Genomic DNA, 20,319 nt, shown 5'->3' on the forward strand with positions numbered 1-20,319 from the left:
TGAGTTTCAGGTCCTTGCACAACACCTAAGACGTGCAAAAAGCCTTTTTTTCCCCTCATCCTGGTAGACAACAGTCCGAAGAAATCTCCCTCGGCGTCTCCACCCTAATTCCCTCTCTTCCGAGATTCCACCCCGCTTCTCCCCTTCCCTCCGCCCCCGGCTCCGCCAGCCTAATCTGTCAGAGAAGTTGTGTACAAACTGCGCGGCCGCTCTGCGCGCGAAGCTCGTGGCCCGAGAGGGGTGCGGTCGGCCCAGCGGAGGCGGAGCCCTTGGCGAAACTCTCCCCTCTCATAGGCTGGCCCCGCCGACAGGGCCGGCCCCAGGACCTCGGGATTGGCGGCGGCGCTGCCAGTCAGGGCGGCGGGCCCCGCCCCCTCGGAGTTGGGTGAAATAGAGGCGGGCGTCAAGTGTCAGTAGTCGCGGGGCAGGTACGCGCGCTCGCAACTCTCTCGCGGAGACCGGCGGCGGCGGGAGCGGGCTCCGGCTAGGGAGGGAGCGCAGCGCAGTGGGGCGGGGCGGGAGAAAGTGTCCGCCCGAGGACGTTGGCGTTTACGCGTGATCGAGCGGAAGAGTTTTGGTTTTCGTGCGCGCCTTCGAAAACCGCGCCTGCTGTTGGCTGAGGGGTCCGCCCAGGAGCCTCCCCCTCCTCCGCTCGCGGCCCCGCGCCGAGCTCGCCGGTCCTCGCAAGAGTGGGCGAGGTGGGAACGCGCGCTCGACCCGCGTCCGGAGCCGCCAGCCGAGTGCCCATGGCTACGCGGGTGCTGACCATGAGCGCCCGTCTGGGACCTGTGCCCCAGCCGCCGGCCCCGCAGGACGAGCCCGTGTTCGCGCAGCTGAAGCCCGTGCTGGGCGCCGCGAACCCGGCCCGCGACGCGGCGCTCTTCCCCGGCGAGGAGCTGAAGCACGCGCACCACCACCCGCAGGCGCAGCCCGCGCCCCCGCAGCCTCCGCAGCCGGCGCCGCCGCCCACTGCCGGCCCGCGGCTGCCGCCGGAGGAGCTGGTCCAGGTAGGAAGAGCCGCTCCCCTCCCCTTACTCTCTCGGGGCTCGGGCGTGTCCGCCACTGCGACGGGCGGGCGACAGGGGCCGCTCCAGGCTGGGGCGTGCGTCGGGGCGCACCGGGAGCCCGTGCTGGGGTGGCCAAGCGTGCCCTGAGCCCTAACCTGGGCATCCGTGTTTCGCGAAGATAAAGCGGGGGGATCCGGGGGAGGGAGTCGAAGATGAACGTGCCCTGGCCGCCTGGCCAGGGCGAGGTTAAAGAGAGAATTGACTTCTTAGGCGCTTCGCAGTTGTTTTTCTTACATTTGCGGGACGAAAGCTTGTATCCCATGCCCAACTTTCCTGAAATTTGGCCTTTACAACCCCCCTATTCCCCCCCAGCGCCAAGACCCTGGAGGTCCCCGCGCACCCCCGTCGGCGTCTCGGATTAAGTAGAAACGCAAGTTAAAGTGTCGAGGAGGTTCTTCAGGGTGTTAGTTTGAAACCCCTTGGCTCGACCTTTTCTAAACGCGATTGTGAGGCTGCATGTTTGGGAAACTCAAGTTAGGAAAGCTAAGGTTGCACTGGAGAAGTTTTAATTTTTCTTTAAAAAGAGGGAGAGAAGAAGAAGAAGAAGAAAACCCTAAAAACTGGGGTTGTTGTTTCCTTGGTGTGCGCGTAAATTTCCTCCCAGAGCCGCGTTGAAAGCTGGCAGTTGGCTTTACACTTGCCCAGCAGCCGAATTAGAGCAACCGCCTGTTTCTTTCGCCCACGCAGGGAGTCATATAGCCCAGAAAAAACTTCCCGGGACTTTTAGCCTGTCCCAAGGAAACAAACAAAAAAAAAAAAAAATTGGAAACATACCCACATGCAAACAGCTGGAAGAGCTAAAATCAGAAACCACTAACCGCCACGGGAGCGCAGTGCACGAAAGGGTTTAGTTCGGTTTATTTCAAGACACTTCATTTAATATAGCCCCTTGGCATATTGTGTGTTTGCTACCCAACTCCTACTCTGGGGGGTTTGTCTGCCAGTGTCGCGGTGCTGCGAGAGGGCAGTGGCATTTGTCAGAGATGTGATTCACATGACTGGAGCATTAATTTTATTTTTAAATTGTGTCTGTCCGGGAAATCCCGTTCTCATCCACAACGAAGGATCCAAGGTTTGAAATGAAACGCTTTTGAAATTAAGTAGTAGCAGAAAATGACTGTCTTATTCACCGGTTAAGGTGAATGAGTTGCTGAGACATTTCATTTAGTTGGGGATTTTTTTTTTCCCCTGAAAGTAAGCTTCTGTCGTACTAGGAGGGAAGATAGTTGTTAAAAGATTGAGGTGTCTGGATACAAGCCAAGTTATATCCTAAAAAAATCACCATTTGAAAGGTGTTTGGTTAATTTGGTTTGTCAGTTTTCTGCCTAGGAGACACCAAGAGGATAAGGGATGACTGAGCTTTTTACAAAGTAAGGGGGAACGTAGCATTGCCCCACTGAAGAGGACATAGGACATGATAAATGCTTCGCTGATGACTGTGCTAGCAATACAGGAGCCTCTCCCCACCCACAGGCTCCTCAGCACCACTCCACCAAGGGAGTGATTTTCCCAACTAGGTAATTAAAGATCTGTATTAGATAGGGTTATGAATAGGAACATTTCATTATCGTATTAACCAATTACAGAATCAGCTGATTAAAATCAACATTTAGATCAAATGTTGAATGTGAAGTTGTTTTGTTCTTTTTTTCAGTGGATTCTGTGTTTTGCTCAGAACACTGTATTTAAGTTTCCATTGAACTATAAACAAGAAAAGGCACTGAAATAGCCAAGGAATATGTTTTAGATTAGCTATCTCGGCAGTATCTATCCAAGTGAAAACCTTTGCAATGAACGTTGTTTTTAAGGTTTGCATATTTGGTTTTTAAAAATGGGTTAAATTTAACTATATGCTGTGAACAGAGTTGAGGTAGTTTGGCAATGTTATGATACTGTACTTTAATTGCAGACTACTGTGAAATGGGGCAGGGAATCTTGCCTGTATGTGAAAGGTACTTTATTATTATATCAGAAAGGGATATGTTCTGTTTGCTTCCCTTTTTTGATTTGCCTCTTTGACTTTTTGTCCGGGATTGATTGGGGAAGCGATTTTTACCACATACACGTTATACAGAGTTTCATAAGGTTTTGGCGAACCAGTTATCACAAGGTTGACAAAAAAAACCTGGTTATGTTTATAAGAAACCCTCGGAAGGTGTTTGCCCTAATACTTTTTAAAGAGATCGTGGAGAATAGGGAAGATTTTATTAAGCAAGGTTTGTTCTTCCTGTGATGATGAGTCAGGTCGATCATGCATATGTTTGTGTCTTTTCTTTTTCAGACAAGATGTGAAATGGAGAAGTATCTGACACCTCAGCTTCCTCCAGTTCCTATAATTCCAGAGCATAAAAAGTATAGACGAGACAGTGCCTCAGTTGTAGACCAGTTCTTCACTGACAGTGAAGGGTTACCTTACAGTATCAACATGAACGTCTTTCTCCCTGACATCACTCACCTGAGAACTGGCCTCTACAAATCCCAGAGACCGTGTGTAACACACATCAAGACAGAACCTGTTACCATTTTCAGCCACCAGAGCGAAACGACTGCCCCTCCTCCGGCCCCGACCCAGGCCCTCCCCGAGTTCACCAGTATATTCAGCTCCCACCAGACCGCAGCTCCAGAGGTGAACAATATTTTCATCAAACAAGAAGTTCCTACCCCAGATCTTCATCTTTCTGTCCCTTCCCAGCAGGGCCACTTGTACCAGCTACTGAACACACCGGATCTAGATATGCCCAGTTCTACAAACCAGACAGCAGTAATAGACTCTCTTAATGTCTCTATGTCAGCCGCCATGGCTGGCCTTAATACACTCACCTCTGCTCTTCCGCAGACTGCAGTGAAACAATTCCAGGGCATGCCCCCTTGCACATACACAATGCCAAGTCAGTTTGTTCCACAACAGGCCACTTACTTTCCCCCGTCACCACCGAGCTCAGAGCCTGGAAGTCCAGATAGGCAAGCAGAGATGCTCCAGAATCTAACCCCACCTCCATCCTATGCTGCTACAATCGCGTCTAAACTGGCAATCCACAACCCAAATTTACCTCCCACCCTGCAAGTTAATTCACAGAACATCCAACCTGTCAGATACAATAGAAGGAGTAATCCTGATTTGGAGAAAAGACGCATCCACTACTGCGATTACCCTGGTAGGTGATTTTACCTGGTTAAAGCATCAATAGGTGTATTGTGTGTATGTATGTGTCTTTCAACCTCAGATTCACAGTTTTAAACTTAACGTAGGGAAGTATCGTGCTTGACGATAAAATTTTTTTCTTTTTTTTTTTTACTTTCCATGTCCCAGTCTCTGCCTTGTCCTTACATGTAACCATCTAGTTGTCTGTTGCTTGTTTTTATGTGTTAAACAAAAATGACTAGCATATTTTGGGGGAAAAAATTACTTTGGACTTTTGATATTAAATAAAATTTGGATTTCCAATATCATTTAAAGTTGTGCTGCAGTTACTTTAACATAGCCATCTAATGTAGTTGAGTTTTTAATTCTAAATGAAGTGCCCCAGAAAGAGATTATGTACTGGGAGGGAAATTAAGCTGTGATAATGAAGTGGCAACTGGGTAGGCAGCTAGCCTGATACAGGGACAAGACCATCTACAGGGTGGATTTAAGGATGGTTCTGATAGCCTATGTTAGTATCATACTTGAGTGAGGTACATGGCTCAGGATACATTGATGATGGTAATGACTGTGTAAGTTGCTGGTATACGCTAGTTCATATGATTAACGGGGGTACGATTTATTGACTATGGTACATGATACGGCATGCCATGCTAAATGAAAAAACATGGTGCGTAGGAGTATGGAAAATTACAATCATCTTGGATAATGGTTTAAGATTGTCGGCTTTAGAGCCATTTAAATTTATTTAGAATATATACTATAGTAAGTAGCTTTTAAATCACTGTTACTAGTACCAGGCACCTGCTGAAGTTGGAATCGACTCAGTGGCAGTGGGTTTGGTTTTGGTTTTTTGGGGGTATAAACACAAATTTTCCATTTGTAGTTTGGCTTGATTAACTGCATCTGTTCCTGCAAAAGCGATGCATAAGACAAATCACTTTATGCCTTTTTAATAAGGTAATGGGGGAAGGCTCTTAAAAACTTCTTTTAAAACCAAAACTTCAAATATCTCAGCTAGCATGAGGGATTTCATCTTTAAAGCCAGATTTTAAATACTGAATCATCAAATGTAAAGATTTCAAAAGGATCCCCAAAATGACAAGCTGTTCTTCCTCTCCTCCTTTATTTTAGGCTGCACAAAAGTTTATACGAAGTCTTCTCATTTAAAAGCTCACCTGAGGACTCATACTGGTATGTAATTTTCTTGTTAATTCTGTGAGTTGTGTAAATAGTGTAAGTGGTATTCATCCTTTTAAAAGCCAACACGTGTTTGATCTCTTCTTTCTTCTGTCAACTTTTATTTTTTAATGGCCTACCTTTTCAGCACTGGCTTGGCTCAAAATCCAGTTCAATGAAAAAGTCTGGTTCCAGGAAGGATGATGTCCTCCTCTCTCAGACCTTGCCCTGTCACCTCACGTAGAATTAATTACTCAAAAACTTAAACACAGCATCATTTATGAATGGATTTAAACACTATAAAGGCGGTATTCTTGCCTCAAAGGAAAAAAAAAACAACTGATTTTGCTTCTATAACGGCGTTTTAAGTACCAGAATTTTTTCTTGTAGCATGTAAAACAGAACTGCTTAATCTTTAATTTCACGTTGAGCCCAAAATATCTGTGTTTAGCGTGTTTTCTGTGCTTACTGAAAGGTGGGGCTGAAATTGCACGAGTATTAAGATCAGGCAGTCCAAGAATCGCTTGTGGCTTATCAATTATTCTGCGCTCTACCTCAGCCCACATTTGATGGGTTTCAGAGACTTCATTCTAGTTTGTATCATCCCTGTTTTAAAATGTGCTTTTAAGTTTAGCCCCATTAATTTTATAAATATTTGTTTTGTCAGGCCTATAGCAATCACATTCAAGAGCTTTTTAACCCAGTTTAAGGTGAAACTAGATGGCATTCTTTAAAAGCGTATTTGAAAATACGCAAAGTATTTTCAAATACATATATGGTTACTATTTGTGACTTTCTTAAAAGAACAGCCCTAATGGAAAGAACTTATATAAAGTGATTGCTTTTTTCCCCCCTCTGAACAAATACAGCCTTACCTAAAGTTCAAAGAATAAGTTTGCTAATAAAAGCAATGACCTAGCAAAATGTATTATTCCATCATTGCTATGGAAACCAAAGTATTCAACAGTTCCTTTGAATGGGTTGTTGGATTAGTGTGAGGACTTGAATCTCCCCAGGCTAGATGTTACTATGGAAATTGAGTTTTGATAAATGAAGTAGTTATCTCTAACTGCTGCATTAAAAAGTAAAAGCATTTGAACAAAGGTCAGTGCTTCAGTAAAGCACTGAGAGGAATATGGTTGCAGACATTTTGTATGCATGTTAGGAAGTATTGGTTGATGGCTTAGCGATAAACACTACTTATTAAAATCTAAATAGTGTGGGCGACAAGGTGGTAGATTCCAGGGCTTTTTCGAGAAATTGCTTTTAAAGAAATAAATGGATTATTTAGGCCTGAGGTTTTTAGATACAGACAAATTGATTATATAAAAGGAAAAATACTACATAAGCAGCCCAAGGTAGAAATTATGTTTACAGTTAAACAAAATACCCGTAGTAGAATTAAGCATCTAATAAAAAAGCCAGTGTAAACATTTCAAAACACAAATGTGCAAAGAAAATACTCCTTATGTAGAAGTACTAAAATGTTCTGTTACTGAGTATACATTATCTTATGGAAAAGTTGAGGTTGGATCTTTATCTGAATTTTATATTAATGGGCCTTGGGGGAAATATTTAGAAACATTTCAACTGTTTCTTGTTTTTTTCTCTTTTGAATGTCCTTGAACGGGAGACAGTAAGGAGGAAACACATTTTCATAGGGTTAAAGTCTCCTAATAAAAGAGGAGTACAATTGCACATAACAGTGTAATCACCTGCTTATTGCAGGGATGTGGTCAGCACCTATCTAAATAGCCTTTCCACCCCGCCAGGGTTTAGTGCTCTGAATGCTTATGCCTGAGATTCAGGAACTTGACCTGCTGGCAAAGAAATTTAATAGCGGGTTGTCTTAACAATGCTTGTACTAATAAAAACAAACTAAAAAGAGGGCCTAGGCCTAGTTTGAGTTCCATCCGTCGACTTTTTCACCTGATCATAAACGTCGGCATAAACGTTGTGGCCTTCAACATCTAAGGAGTGAGGCCGTGTAATCCAGTTTAATAAAGTTTTGTTTGATAGTCTTTCAAATGCCTTGGGGAGGGTTTGTAGCAGACTTGTTCATCTGGCTAAACTCGTTCTTGGGTAATCATAGAGCATTGAGTTGTTTTCTCCTCATTTCTAGTTTCTAGACAATGCCTTTTAAAATGACCTGTGGTCTCCCATTGCATCCTCCCCACCCCACCCTTTGTTTTTAAATGAATGTATCTGAAGCCAACAAAGGATTGGGTTTTTTTTTTTTTTTTCCCTTCCTTTTAAGGCCCAGGTGGATCAAACAGTTCTTTATAAATATCTTCTGTCATTTAATAACTTTTTTTTTTTCTGTTCCCTCTCCCAACTTGGACAGTTTACTGGGGACTTGAAAAGCATTCTACGTGGGAATGTTGATCTATATTTTGATGACATAAAATACATTACTTTTTTAATGATTGCCATTTTACAGTCAGAAAGAAGAGCACCCTAACGTTTCTTTTGGAATATAATTACTTTAAAATGTCAAGTGACCCCGTGTTTTAAAAATGCATTTAAACAATGTCTGAGTTCTAGCTAGTTGCTTATTTTGGATTTTTAGGTTGTAAATGTTTCCTAATGTGCCTTGCAAATTGCCTTTCCAAGGCACAGAACTTTTTTTTTACTTGGGATGAAAGAGTAGAAGATGCCAGTTTCTCGAACCAGAAGTTGAATAGTACTCAAGTTTTTCTCAGTTTCATGTATTTTGATTTTTATATTTAGAAAATGTGTAAAATAAAACTCTTTCTTTGTATGGTTAGACTTTTTACCTGAAACATAATTTGCCTCTCTTCTGGGAAATAATTATATTTCATTTAAAAACATGCTGTATCTGTACGTAGGTAAGATAGCATATATGTAGGCCCATATAGGCACTTACATGGGCGTTTGTGTGTGTTATATGTAATGTGTATATGTATACATACATGTTGTGCTTCTTGTTAGAAATAATTATGATTTCTCGGCATCAGTGTCAAATGGCCTAATTCCAAATAAAAATATTTGTAGTTTCAGCAACATTAAGATATAAACAATCTACTAAAATTTGTGTAGGGGGCACTGATGGTGCAGTGGTTAAAGCACTCAGACAAGACGTGGCAGTCTGCTTCCATAGAGATCTACAGCCTTAGAAAGCCTATGGGGCAGTTCTGATCTGTCCTATAGGGTCACTGTGAGATAGTGGGTTTCGTTTATGGTGTATACAAGGGACTACGCCCATTGCCATCATTAAGTTGCTCCTAAAACATCTTTAAAATTTTTTTTTTTTTTTACATATTCTGTTCTTATAAATTAACGTGACTGAACTTCTGTGATTTGTGAATCAAGTAGAACAACCTACCATAAATTCAGAACCTTTAAAACTGTACTACCATCCCTTTCTTGTAAGCAGCAGTATAGTCATTTGCGCTCTATCAGTCTCACCTGTCTGGAACGGGGCAGCTCTCTGTGGAAGGCCTTTACACAGCACTCATGCTTGCTTCAGGCAGCACCCAGAGGCGGACTGCATGGATTGGCTGTCCGTGTGTACTAAATGGCCCCAGAATAGCTGACCACAGGTTGACAAAAAGATGAAAACAACCAAAAAAAGAAAAAAGGCAATTGAAGACATCCCCCACAAAAGAAATCGGGAATATTATACCAGGAACACAGAGTGGAAGTGAAGCACTTTGCTATTCAGTGCTGCGTGTTACAGTGAGTTATAGTCAGGATCCCAGTTTAAGAAAGAATTCCACATTACATCCAGGAAAGATTTTTAGCCCAGATCTGGTTGTAAAGAGGATGAATTCGTATGTTCTGTATTATTTGCTTATGTAGAACAATTAATACCCCAGAGGCATCTGATAATTAAGATACCAGTATGTAATACTTTAAAAAACAATCCCTACTTGAGATTTGCTGCTAGATGTTGTTGTTGTTAGGTGCCATTGAGTTGGTTTCTCACTCATAGCGACCCTGTGTTCAACAGAATGAAACACTGACGCTGCCTGGTCCTGTGCCATCATCACAATCGCTGATACACTTAAGCCCGTTGTTAAAGCCACTGTGTCAGTCCATCTCATTGAGGGTCTTCCTCGTTTTTGCTGATCCTCTACATCTACATTACCTGCTGCTAAATACACATAATTTCATGAAGTGATACTACAGTTTAAGTACTAAAAATTCTTACATATAAATTTCTGTTCTAGTTCTCTGCTCTGAACTCTAACCATTTGAATATATTAGGTACAGATTTCGATGAAAAAATACAATGTTGACTGAAGATTTTCCTGGCGCTTACTTCCCTACTAAAAGAACTATTCAAAATGTTCTCAGCCTAAGTAATTGTTACTGTTTTGGTGGAAGTACAGAAAAGGACTGAAAGGCTCTTAAGTATGTATAGAAAGAATCTCGTTTCCTTGGAAAATTTTTACTTAGAGCTAAATCAGCATAAGATAAAAAACAATACAAGAGCCTTAATGGAGATCATATAATTTGGACCTAGAGATAGATCAAAATTGGTTAAATGACTCCCCTCTGTTATTAGTAGAGATAGTAGGTATTAGTAGAGATGTAGCCCTGGTGGTGCAGTGGTTAAGCATTACGCTGCTAACCAAATAGTCAGCAGTTTGAATCCACCCTGTGGGGCATTTCTGCTCTGTCCAGTGGGGTTGCCATGAGTCCGAGTCAACTCAGCAGCAGTGGGTTTGCTTTTTTTTGGTATTAGTAGAGATATTATACTCCCCCCGCCCCCAAAAAAAGTTTTATAGGATGACATTTTGTACCCAGTGATTTTTTTTAAGTCTATTTTTAAAACTGCAGAAAAATCATCACATTTATCTTATAGTGTTAAGATGTTACTAATTAAACCTTTCAATTAAGTATTTTCAACCCTTTATTTTCATTTGCTGCTTCGAAATTTGTTTTCTATGTTGGCAGTTTCAGGCTTATTTAAAAAAATGGCTTATGGACATGCTGGTTCAGACCCCTGGAAAGGTATTTATGAGCATGAACGCTTCGAAACAGTTTCTTTTTAGTGACTCACTGGGAAGATGAAGCTTTGCTTCTAGGACTTGTTCTTTCATCTGAAAAACATTTACATAGAAAATTGATTAAACAGTGTTTTGCGATGATAAAGCTTATGAAAGGTTAAGAATTTTAATTTGTTTCAAGAAACATTTTTGACTGATCATTGTGGGGAATCCAAAGATGGGTAGGAACAATCTCCTCTTGCCCTTACGTTCTTAAACAAGTGGGAGAAGATGGTTCATAAAGAGATTAAATAGAATGGCTGAAGTTGAGATAGAAATAATCAGCTGTGAAGGTAGACAGAATGCAGAGTAATATTTTTAAAAAATAATTTAATCACCCAAGAATTTTATTTTGGCAGATATTTTTAGTTCTATAGAATGTACTAGCTGTTTACTTGATGACCTACATCTTTTCTGGTGAAAGATTAGAAACAAAGTAATGTCCTACTTTAGTAAGAGTATCTCACTAGCAGCATTCCTATTCTGTCAGCCCGTATTATTTATATTCAGGGATCTCTAACAGCTTTGATTAAGGATGAATTACTGCCTTGTGTTTTAAAAGTGCACAGTAGGTAACTCTTAAAAATTTTTGACTGCTTTATAAATGCAAACTCTTAAGGATTGGTAGGAGACTCAGGGTAATCACAGTAAATGCAAATTAAAGGAAAGGATATATAGTCACTTACTTGGTGCTAGAAAAAAAATACAAGGATTTGTTGATTTGGTTAAAAAAAGGGAAAAGTAAAATGTTGTATTGATACTTTGTTGCCATACTGCCTTTTTTTTGCGGGGGGGCTCTGGGGGAACCTGTTTCAGCTCTTATTTACAAGAAAGTGAATCTGAATGATAACTTTTTTGTCAGGTAACTCAGAAGTTGGTATTTCATTTCACTGGGTTTTTATTAGTTGACAAAGGAGGTTTTCCATTGTTTTTGTCAAGAACCCTTAGGAGAAATAGCAGTAGCTTTGCAGCCTGGAGGTATGCTCACTTAGGACCAAGTGAAACCCTTGACAGCATGAGCATGCCATCCCATCTTCTAAAGCAGACCATTGCTTTCTGGAGAAGTCTCTTTGCTGCCTTTGACGAGCACTAGGGACTCCAGACCTTCTTGGTTTTCATCAATTCCAGTCCAACTCTGTTAAAAAAAAAGGGTTTACATAGATTTTAGTTATTCTTGTACAATTTCAGGAAAGACAGTAATTGAGAATATTTCCTCGAGAAGAATCCCAAAGCACGGGTCACTTCAGTGTCTGTACATTGACTTGGACTGTCGTCCTCAGTGGTCCCAGGCAGCTAGAGCCAGGCAAAGCCCTGTTGTGCGTGGGACCACAGGAAAAAAAGAGACAATCTGACAGATCCACACAAGATGCTTTTCCATGATTTAAACCTTCCTTCTTTTTCACTAATGAGAATAACCAAGAGTTCGTCAGACTTGGGACAAACGTGGTTTTTCTAAAGATGCATTAGGAAAATTGTGGCATCACAGCAGAAATAGAAGATACAGTCTTTGCCCTTGAGGAACCTGAAAAGCTAGTTAAGGAGGCAAAATACAGTTATTTGAAGGCTTCAGAAAGCAATATATGTGCAAGTGCAAATCAATAGTTCAAAACGAAATTAAGTGATGGTAGGGATACAGAGAAGTGGAATGATCCCTTATGGACTGTTCAGGGGTTTTCTGGAAGGGGCACAGTGAATCAGATTTTAAAGGAAGTAAGGAAAGCATAAATTGACAGTGGGACGAAAGAAGGGAAATTCTCACTTAACGTTTTCTTTTAATTCCTTCAAAGTGAGCACGATACTGACGAGGATAGTATATTTAATAAATATTAATCACATTTTGAAAATACTGATTTTTGAAGTAAACTGTCTTATTTTTCCCTCTGTTCCAAGAATAGGAGGTATGCTACAGTGAGCTTTAAGAAAAAAGATTTTTTTAATGGAAAATTACTGACCAAGATACATAAAAATAAGAACTAGTGAGCCAAAATTGTCCTGCCATTTTTCTGTGTTGTCATAGATATGTAAATATTTTTCCATGACTTTCTTTGATATCTCGATACCAATATTTCCAACTTTTACCTTCGGCTAATAGAAGAAAATACAATATTGAGCCTACTTCAGACTGTAAATACCATAAGTATGTAATGATTGGTGGGGGAGGGGGGAATCTAACTGAATTGAGTGAAAATTTTTTCTTCCTGAAATCAGCTGATTTTGAGCCTCAAAATGCGAATCTGTTGTCATCAGGTCGATTCTAACTCATAGCGACCCAATGGGCCAGGGTAGAACCGCCCCATAGAGTTTCAAGGCCATAATTGCCACATCTTTCTCCCACAGAGTGGGCCTGGTGGCTTCAAACCACTGATCTTTTGGTTAGCATACGAGTGCTTAACCCTTGTACTACCAGCGCTCCTTTTTTAGAACCTCAAAGAGTCTTAAATTCTAAGATTAGGTTAGGGACTAGCTATTGAAATAATTCTCTTTCTACTTTAAAAGTTTACATTGTTTCTCAGACTAGCATATAGATTTTAAATTCCTTCAGGTCAGAGACCAAGTCTTATTTGTGGGTGTTTATAAGGCATTTAATTCAGGTCATGTTTACTAAACATTGACTTTAATTCTGATTGTTTTTAGCATTTATTCTCTAGTCAGATATAATTGATTGGGTTGTCTTCCAGCCATCAGGAAAGGACTATGTACAAATTTGCTGTAATAAACTTTTTAAAAGTTACCTAAAACAATTATTCTGAAAGAATTATTTTCATCTTTTTTTTCTTTTGTAAGAAGAATCCATGTAGAACATTCTAGGAAAAGGTCTTGGTATGACTCTATTGAATATGTTCAGTAGAGCAGAGAAACCTCCCGTTCCATTGTGATAGGGTTCAAATGTCATTTTTTTTATCTATTCATCAGAGGGAAAAAAATAATGTTTTAGTCTGAAAGATTTTCAAAGGCTTTACAAACATGTTCTGCTCACCCCCTGAAATTCACTTAGCCTGGGGTAAAGGGGTGCTATTGTTAATTACTATTTGGTGACTGTCAGAGCCAGCACAGAGCAGTTTTGGGGACCCACGGGTCCTGAAACGGGGTCTTCCACAGAGGACTGGCTCTGCCTGGGTGTGACCTGTGCTTCAGACTTTCCGGGGTTCAAGGTCTGCTGTTAGCCCATTAAGCTATTCTTTAGCTGACCTTCACAAGTGGCTTCGTAATCTTTAAATAAATTTGAACACTATTCATGTGTTTCTTAAATCATTCAGAGAGAGCGTATTAGTGTTTGCTAATGGAAGATTTAAGTAGGACATTAAGGAAAAGTGGCAGGTCAGGATTCTTCATGTTGAGCTCATCTTTTTTTGCTTCTAACTTGTGGGGTTATTGTGAGGATTTAGTGAAATGATAAGCACCCAATGCCTGTTCCTTTTACTGGTAATGTTTCTCATTAACATTTTTATAAATTTTATCAGTGACCTTATCAGTATGGATGGTATGTTTACCTTGAGCCTTTTTTTTTCCCCCAAAGATAGGAATTCGTAGCAAAGTATTCCTCTAATTTTAACACAGGATGAGAAAATGCGGACTTTATTTGAGATAGAGTCAAAGCTTGTTTTTCATGCTGAACAAGTTGTCAGTTTTTTCTCTTTGCCTTTGGAAAGTTTCACATTAACAGCATGCGAACTTAAAAATACAGTTGATGTTGAAAGAGCTTAACTAAATATTTTAAATTGGTGGTATTGGAAAGAGATTCTGTAGAAATCCAATTACACTTTTGAAAGCACTATCCTGTTGAAATATAACTTAAAGGAAGTCAGTTTGGTTTCCCAGAAGTACTTTGCATAGTGTTTCTGGCTGAGGAAGAAAGGCTCCGGTCTGCTATTTGGCCAGAAATTGGTAGTACCAGCTTCCTCTGCGATGTTTTGCTTGAGCAGTGTTGATACTTGAACAAATCCCATAGAAACTGCCCCAAGTGGGAAGTAGTTGTCCTTGCTTCAATAGTAAGACTTGGCCCCAATAACTGTAAGTTTCAGATACTGCTAATATTCTTGGCTGAGGAATCTATAGATGTGTGTGAATTGAGAGCAAAACTCAAATGTTTCAGGAACTTTAATGGCTACTGTACTTCAACCAGTTAGTAACGTAAACTTTTAAAAATACTGGTGTAGTTTATTGCTTCATAGCCAATAAAAATAGTGAACAAAAAGAGTCTAGTGTCCCTTACTTCTTGAATAAACTCTGAAAATTCATTTCTCCTGCCCATTTAATTATTAAATTCAAAAGACAAGAATGATTTCTCTGTTTAGTTTTCAAGAGTGATCCTTAACAGCAACTGTTTGTTGCCATCAGGAGATTCCGACTCATGGCAACCCAGTGTGTGTGGTGATCTTTTAATACTAGCAGTTACACTTACTAGTATTAAAATATTTCAATTAAATAGATTTTATGTGAATATAAGTGAAAGGATTATTTCTTATATTACTTTAAAGGTTTGAGTGTATTAACTTGAAAATTTTTAGAGTATACTCCGGAGCCCTAGTGGTGCAGCGGTTAAGAGCTCGGCTGCTAACCAAAAGATTGGCAGTTGGAATCCACCAGTTGCTCCTGCCCTACCGTGTCCTATAGGGTCAGTATGAGTTTACTCCAAAAAAAAGTACAAGAATTAAGATGTACATTGTTAAAATGGAATGATGTAGGGACCGAAAGAGAATTTAAAAAAGTGTCTTGGTTTAGAGAAAAAGGAGGAGAGAAAAGATGGCAGGCAGGTGGTACATACCATAGGAGTTGAATGTGGACTCTTTCTGGAAATAATTGAGGCACATTTTATGTTCTGTATTCAAGCCTTTTGTGTGTATGTGTGCTTATGGAATTTTGTTTGAGAGTCATAGTGCTTATCAGGGCAGCAAAAATATATTAACCACATGCTGTAGAAATCGCAGTTGATGTGGACAGTATTTTTAAAAGATACAGACTTAGCTGAGTAATCTTAAATCTTTCTGAATATAATACTGCTAAAGCAGGCTCGTGTCCTTTGGACATGTTATCAGAAAGGAACAGTCCCTGGAGAAGGACATCATACTTGGTAAAATTAGAGGGTCAGTTAAAAAGAAAAACCCTCAATGAGGTGGATTGACACAGTGGCTGCAACGGTGGGCTCAAACATAGCAACGATTGTGAGGATGGCGCAGGACCAAGGAGTGTTTTGTTCTGTTGAACGTAGGGTCGCCAAGAGTCGGAACAGGCTCCGGCACCTAAACAACAATGAGGCAGGCAGAAAGGTTGTTGAATTTCACTGTGGTATTAAGTGACAATTGTTCAGAGCAACTCTGAGGTTCTTTCCTTTCTGAAGAAAACTTTTTTTTTTTTTTTTTAAAAGAAATGAGGCTTTTGTGTATGGTTTAGGAATTAGAGTTTAAAAAATTACCCAAATAAAACTCCACAGTCAGCCAACACTACTTTAATATGCAAATCTATCTCTAACTCCTTACCCTCCAAAAAAAAAAAAAAACACTGATTCTTAGAAAATCGTAACAAAATTAAAGCATAAATGCAGGAACTAGTAGTTAATGCTTGGTGAAAGATCTGGGATTTATTTAGGGGGGAACACATGGCCTTGATTACATAGGATTAATTAATTCCAAAGCAGAGTGAAATAAAACTGCATTATAAGTATTAAGTGGTTTTGAAAGATAAGCTAGGAAACTTGGGATAATGTTAAGAGTAATACAGCTTTCGAGGGGCTCAAATATCAGTTTACTCTGTGAAGAGAGCTGTGAAAGTATAGAATAAGTTAATGGAATGATTGCAGTCATTTTAGGTCTATATTCTACATGTAAATTCCATGAGGACAGGCCTTTTTTTTTTTTTTCTGATATATTCTAAGCAGGAGAGGACCTGGCATATAATAGACAGTTGGCAATTATTAAGCAGATATTAGAATTATGGTTTTATATTCTCTGACTCTTTACCAAAGTGAAGTTAATCAGTACCAGACTTTCTGATCTGGTTAAGGAGTTTATTAAATTTATTTATCTTAGTTAATTTCATTTATTAAATATGAAAGCATATTAATGCGTAAAGGTTTAAAACTATCAACTTAAAAATTTTTCTTTTGTTTTAATCCAACCTGAATCCAGAGTGACTGTGTGTGTGTGTGCGCGCGCGTTAGTGTGAATCTCAACCAGGTGACCTAGTAATTGATTTTGGAGGCCTTGTGTTCAAGTGAAGTGGTTTATGTGTTTGGACAAGTTTCACATAAAAGATGTCAATTGTGGTACGTCAATTTCATCTTATAAATGATTTGATGAGCTCCCTCTTGGGTAGTTCCCAGTTATTTTCCTCCCGCGGCTATCTTATAGCCCATTAGTCCTTTAATAATTTCAGTTTGTTGGTATAGAAATTGTATTTAGACAGTGATGACAAAACCACCCAAGCTCATCTAATCATTTCATGAATTTATGTGTGCAAGAATAGTACATAAAAATAAAAGCACTGGTTCATTTAAAATTGCCATTTTTCAGTTCTTCAAAGGTATGCAAAATAGTTTTTTCTTCATTAGTTAAAGTTATTGACCATTGATGAAGTGGTAACCTTACCTCTTCACTAGGTTGCGTTGAAAGTTTTTAATATTTAGTTCCTAATGTAATTCACGGAGCCCTGGTGGCACAGTGGTTAAGAGCTATGGCTGCTAACCAAAAGGTCAGGAGTTTGAAACTACCATCTACTCCTTGGAAACCCTGTGGGGCAGTCACTCTGCTTTGTAGGATCACTGTGAGTCAAAATCCACTCGACTGGCAATGGTTTTTTTTTTTTTTTTTAATGTAATTCATGATCTTTCCCCACTTCCTAGGACCATGATTTTTCTCCTTTTTCACATTCTTTCCCAGGCAGTTTCTGTGACCTCTCCTCCTCCTTTTCGTTGTCACAGGTGAAAAGCCATACAAGTGCACATGGGATGGCTGCGACTGGAGGTTCGCACGGTCGGACGAGCTGACCCGCCACTATCGGAAGCACACGGGTGCCAAGCCGTTCCAGTGCGCAGTGTGCAACCGCAGCTTCTCGCGCTCCGACCACCTGGCCCTGCACATGAAGAGGCACCAGAACTGAGGCCACCGCCTGCTGGACGCTCCGTGCCTATGCAATTCATACTGACGTTATGCAGTTCATCTGGCAAAATTTTAACTACAAACTTAACTATATATATATATAAAAAAAAAAGAAAAAACTGGAAATGTATATTTTGTATATTTGAGAAAACAGGGAATATATTGTGTGAATACCAAAGTGTTTGGTCATTTTAAGAATCTGGAATACTTGCTGTAAGGTGTATGGCTTTACTCAAGCAGATTTCATCTCATGACAGGCAGCCGCATCTCAATATGAGTAGGGGGGTGGTGGGTAGGGGCAGCACGGGGTGCGTTTGCAGTGTTTTTACGTACGCACCATCATTTAATGTGACAGTGTTTAGTAAACAAATCAGTTGGGAGGCACAGGAAGGAGGAGGAAGTTTATGTCAAGATTTTACTTGACATGGGGATATGTTTTTCAATATTAAAGTAATTCCTTGGAGGTGCCCAATGTATGTGGCAATTCACAAATAGCCATTGAACAAATGTGTTTTGTTTTTTTTTTTAACATATGAGTTGCATATTTTGCTATTCGAAATTTTGTAAATATACAAATCAGCTTTATAGGTTTATTACATGTTTTCTAGGATTCTTTTGGGGGAAAATCATAATTTATTTGAAAATAAGCATGAATACATTTACAGTTAGGATTTGTGGTAAGATACCTCTCAAAAATGTTACCAAATTAATTTCTCTGGGCGGGGGGGAGAGATAATCACTCAAATGAACTTAAAAAACAAATTTCATGCACTGATTATAATAGGATTGTTTATTTTAAATACGGAAAGACATTTTGTATGAATTCTGGATGCCAGAGCTTAAGAAAGATGGTTAAAGTATACAAAAGATAGACCTCTTAAAATAAGCTAAACAGTATCATTTTTAAAAAGAAGGACTTAGGATGTAGTTTTCACATGGCAATGTTGAATTTGTGATGCAGTTTTCATATACTAAAATGTTCACTCGTGCGGTACTGTCGGTTAAATGCCAATTTCTGTGGATTTTGCATGTAATATACAGTGAGACACAGTAATTTTACCTAAATTACAGTGCAGTGTAGTTAATCTGTTAATACTGACTCAGTGTCTGCCTTTAAATATAAATGACATGTTGAAAACTTAAGGAAGCAAGTGCTACATATATGCAATATAAAATAGTAGTGTGATGCCGATGCTGTTAACCAAAGGGCAGAATAAATACACAAAATGCCAAAAGGGGTCTTAATTGAAAATGAGAACTTAATTTTGTTTTTAAAATATTGTTTATCTTTATTTATTTTGTGGTAATATAGTAAGTTTTTTTAGAAAACAATTTTCATAACTTGATAAATTATAGTTTTGTTTGTTAGAAAAGTTGCTCTTAAAACGTGTAAATAGTTGCCAAACGGTGTAAATAATTTTGTAAGAGGCTTCAAATGTTTATACGTGAAAACATACATACATAAAAAGCATAAATCGGTTGCTGTTTTGCTTCTTTTTCCCTCTTATTTTTGTATTGTGGTCATTTCCTATGCAAATAATGGAGCAAACAGCTGTATAGTTGTAGAATTTTTTGAGAGAATGAGATGTTTATATATTAACGACAATTTTTTTTTTTGGAAAATAAAAAGTGCCTGAAATATTCATGTTGTGATTTCCTTCTTCACCTACAATAGTGAGAACAATTAGCTAGCAGATGCCATTCTCAAAGCTAACTATTTAGGAATGTTTGTTTGATTAGGGCAGTTAATAAAAAATCAATTCCCAGGCATTTTCCATGAGCCACACTGAACCAACATCTACCTGTGAGATAGGGATTTATTTTAAAAATATAATTAACCTTTTAATTAGAAGTATAAAGGGAGGCATGATTCATGAAGACTTTTTTTCTGGTCACTACAGACATTGCACTAACCTTATTAAGATCCTTAGTTGAAAATAATGCAGTATAGTAGTTTGCTAGTATGGAGATTTTCTCAGATGCAAACAAAATTGTGTCTTTAATATTTTTACTTTTTTAAAGAGTGAACATTAAAAGTTTATTTTATTTTTAACCCAATAACGACAAGCACACTTAGGACCTAGATCTTGGTTTCTAATAGCATTCTCCAATAAAAACGAAGCTCCTTGGGAAAATGGCTCCTTGTAGTACCAGCGCAGGAAATACGTAAAGTGAGCCTGGAGCACCTTGTAGTGCCCGAAAGTAAAGAAGGGCTAAAACTCCTGCACGTATTTGTAAGTTTATATTATAACAATACACGTGAATGGATGAAAAGGCTGCAGGAGGATTCCAAATAATCATCGTAGATACTCCACCCTTAAGGAAGTGGAGTGTAACTCATTAGTGTAGGCTATGTATAGTGACCAGAAGAGAACAGTGTGGAAAGGAGATGGGAGAGTAATTTTACAGTGGGGAATCCTGACAAAATGCTACCTCAGCCAGGTGATCAAGGTTCATAGCAACAGTGATAAGTCATGTTGATAACATGTACCATTGATGTGATGAGAATGGCATTTTGCCTCTGATACTCCCCACAAACCCGTAACCCCAGTCTAATCATAAATGTTACCAAATTCCAGTTGAGGGACATGCTACAAAATACCGTCAAGGTCATCAGAAACAAGGAAAATGAGAAACTGGGACTGCCAATAGGAGCCTAAAGAGACATGATGACTAAATGTAATGGGTTATCCTAGAGAGGATGATGAACAGAAAAAGACATTAGGGGAAAGGTGGGGGAGTATGAAATATGGATTTCAGTGAAAAATGTATCAACACTGGTTCATTAATTGTGACAAAAGACCTCGTGCAGCAATGGTTTA

The 20,319-nt window shown here is 39.5% G+C and overlaps 1 protein-coding gene across 1 annotated transcript; it reads left to right on the forward strand.

Annotated features, from left to right (window-relative positions):
• The first annotated feature begins 427 nt into the window (after nucleotides 1-427).
• On the forward strand, nucleotides 428-19,125 carry KLF5 (KLF transcription factor 5). The gene is made up of 4 exons (XM_049853202.1): nucleotides 428-1,007; nucleotides 3,349-4,222; nucleotides 5,344-5,403; nucleotides 17,320-19,125. The coding sequence occupies exons 1-4, from the start codon at nucleotides 747-749 to the stop codon at nucleotides 17,496-17,498; spliced, it is 1,374 nt and encodes a 457-aa protein (XP_049709159.1). The 5' UTR covers nucleotides 428-746; the 3' UTR covers nucleotides 17,499-19,125.
• Nucleotides 19,126-20,319: the final 1,194 nt, after the last annotated feature.

Source organism: Elephas maximus, chromosome 14 (assembly GCF_024166365.1).
Source record: "Elephas maximus indicus isolate mEleMax1 chromosome 14, mEleMax1 primary haplotype, whole genome shotgun sequence".
Taxonomy (NCBI): Eukaryota; Metazoa; Chordata; class Mammalia; order Proboscidea; family Elephantidae; genus Elephas; species Elephas maximus.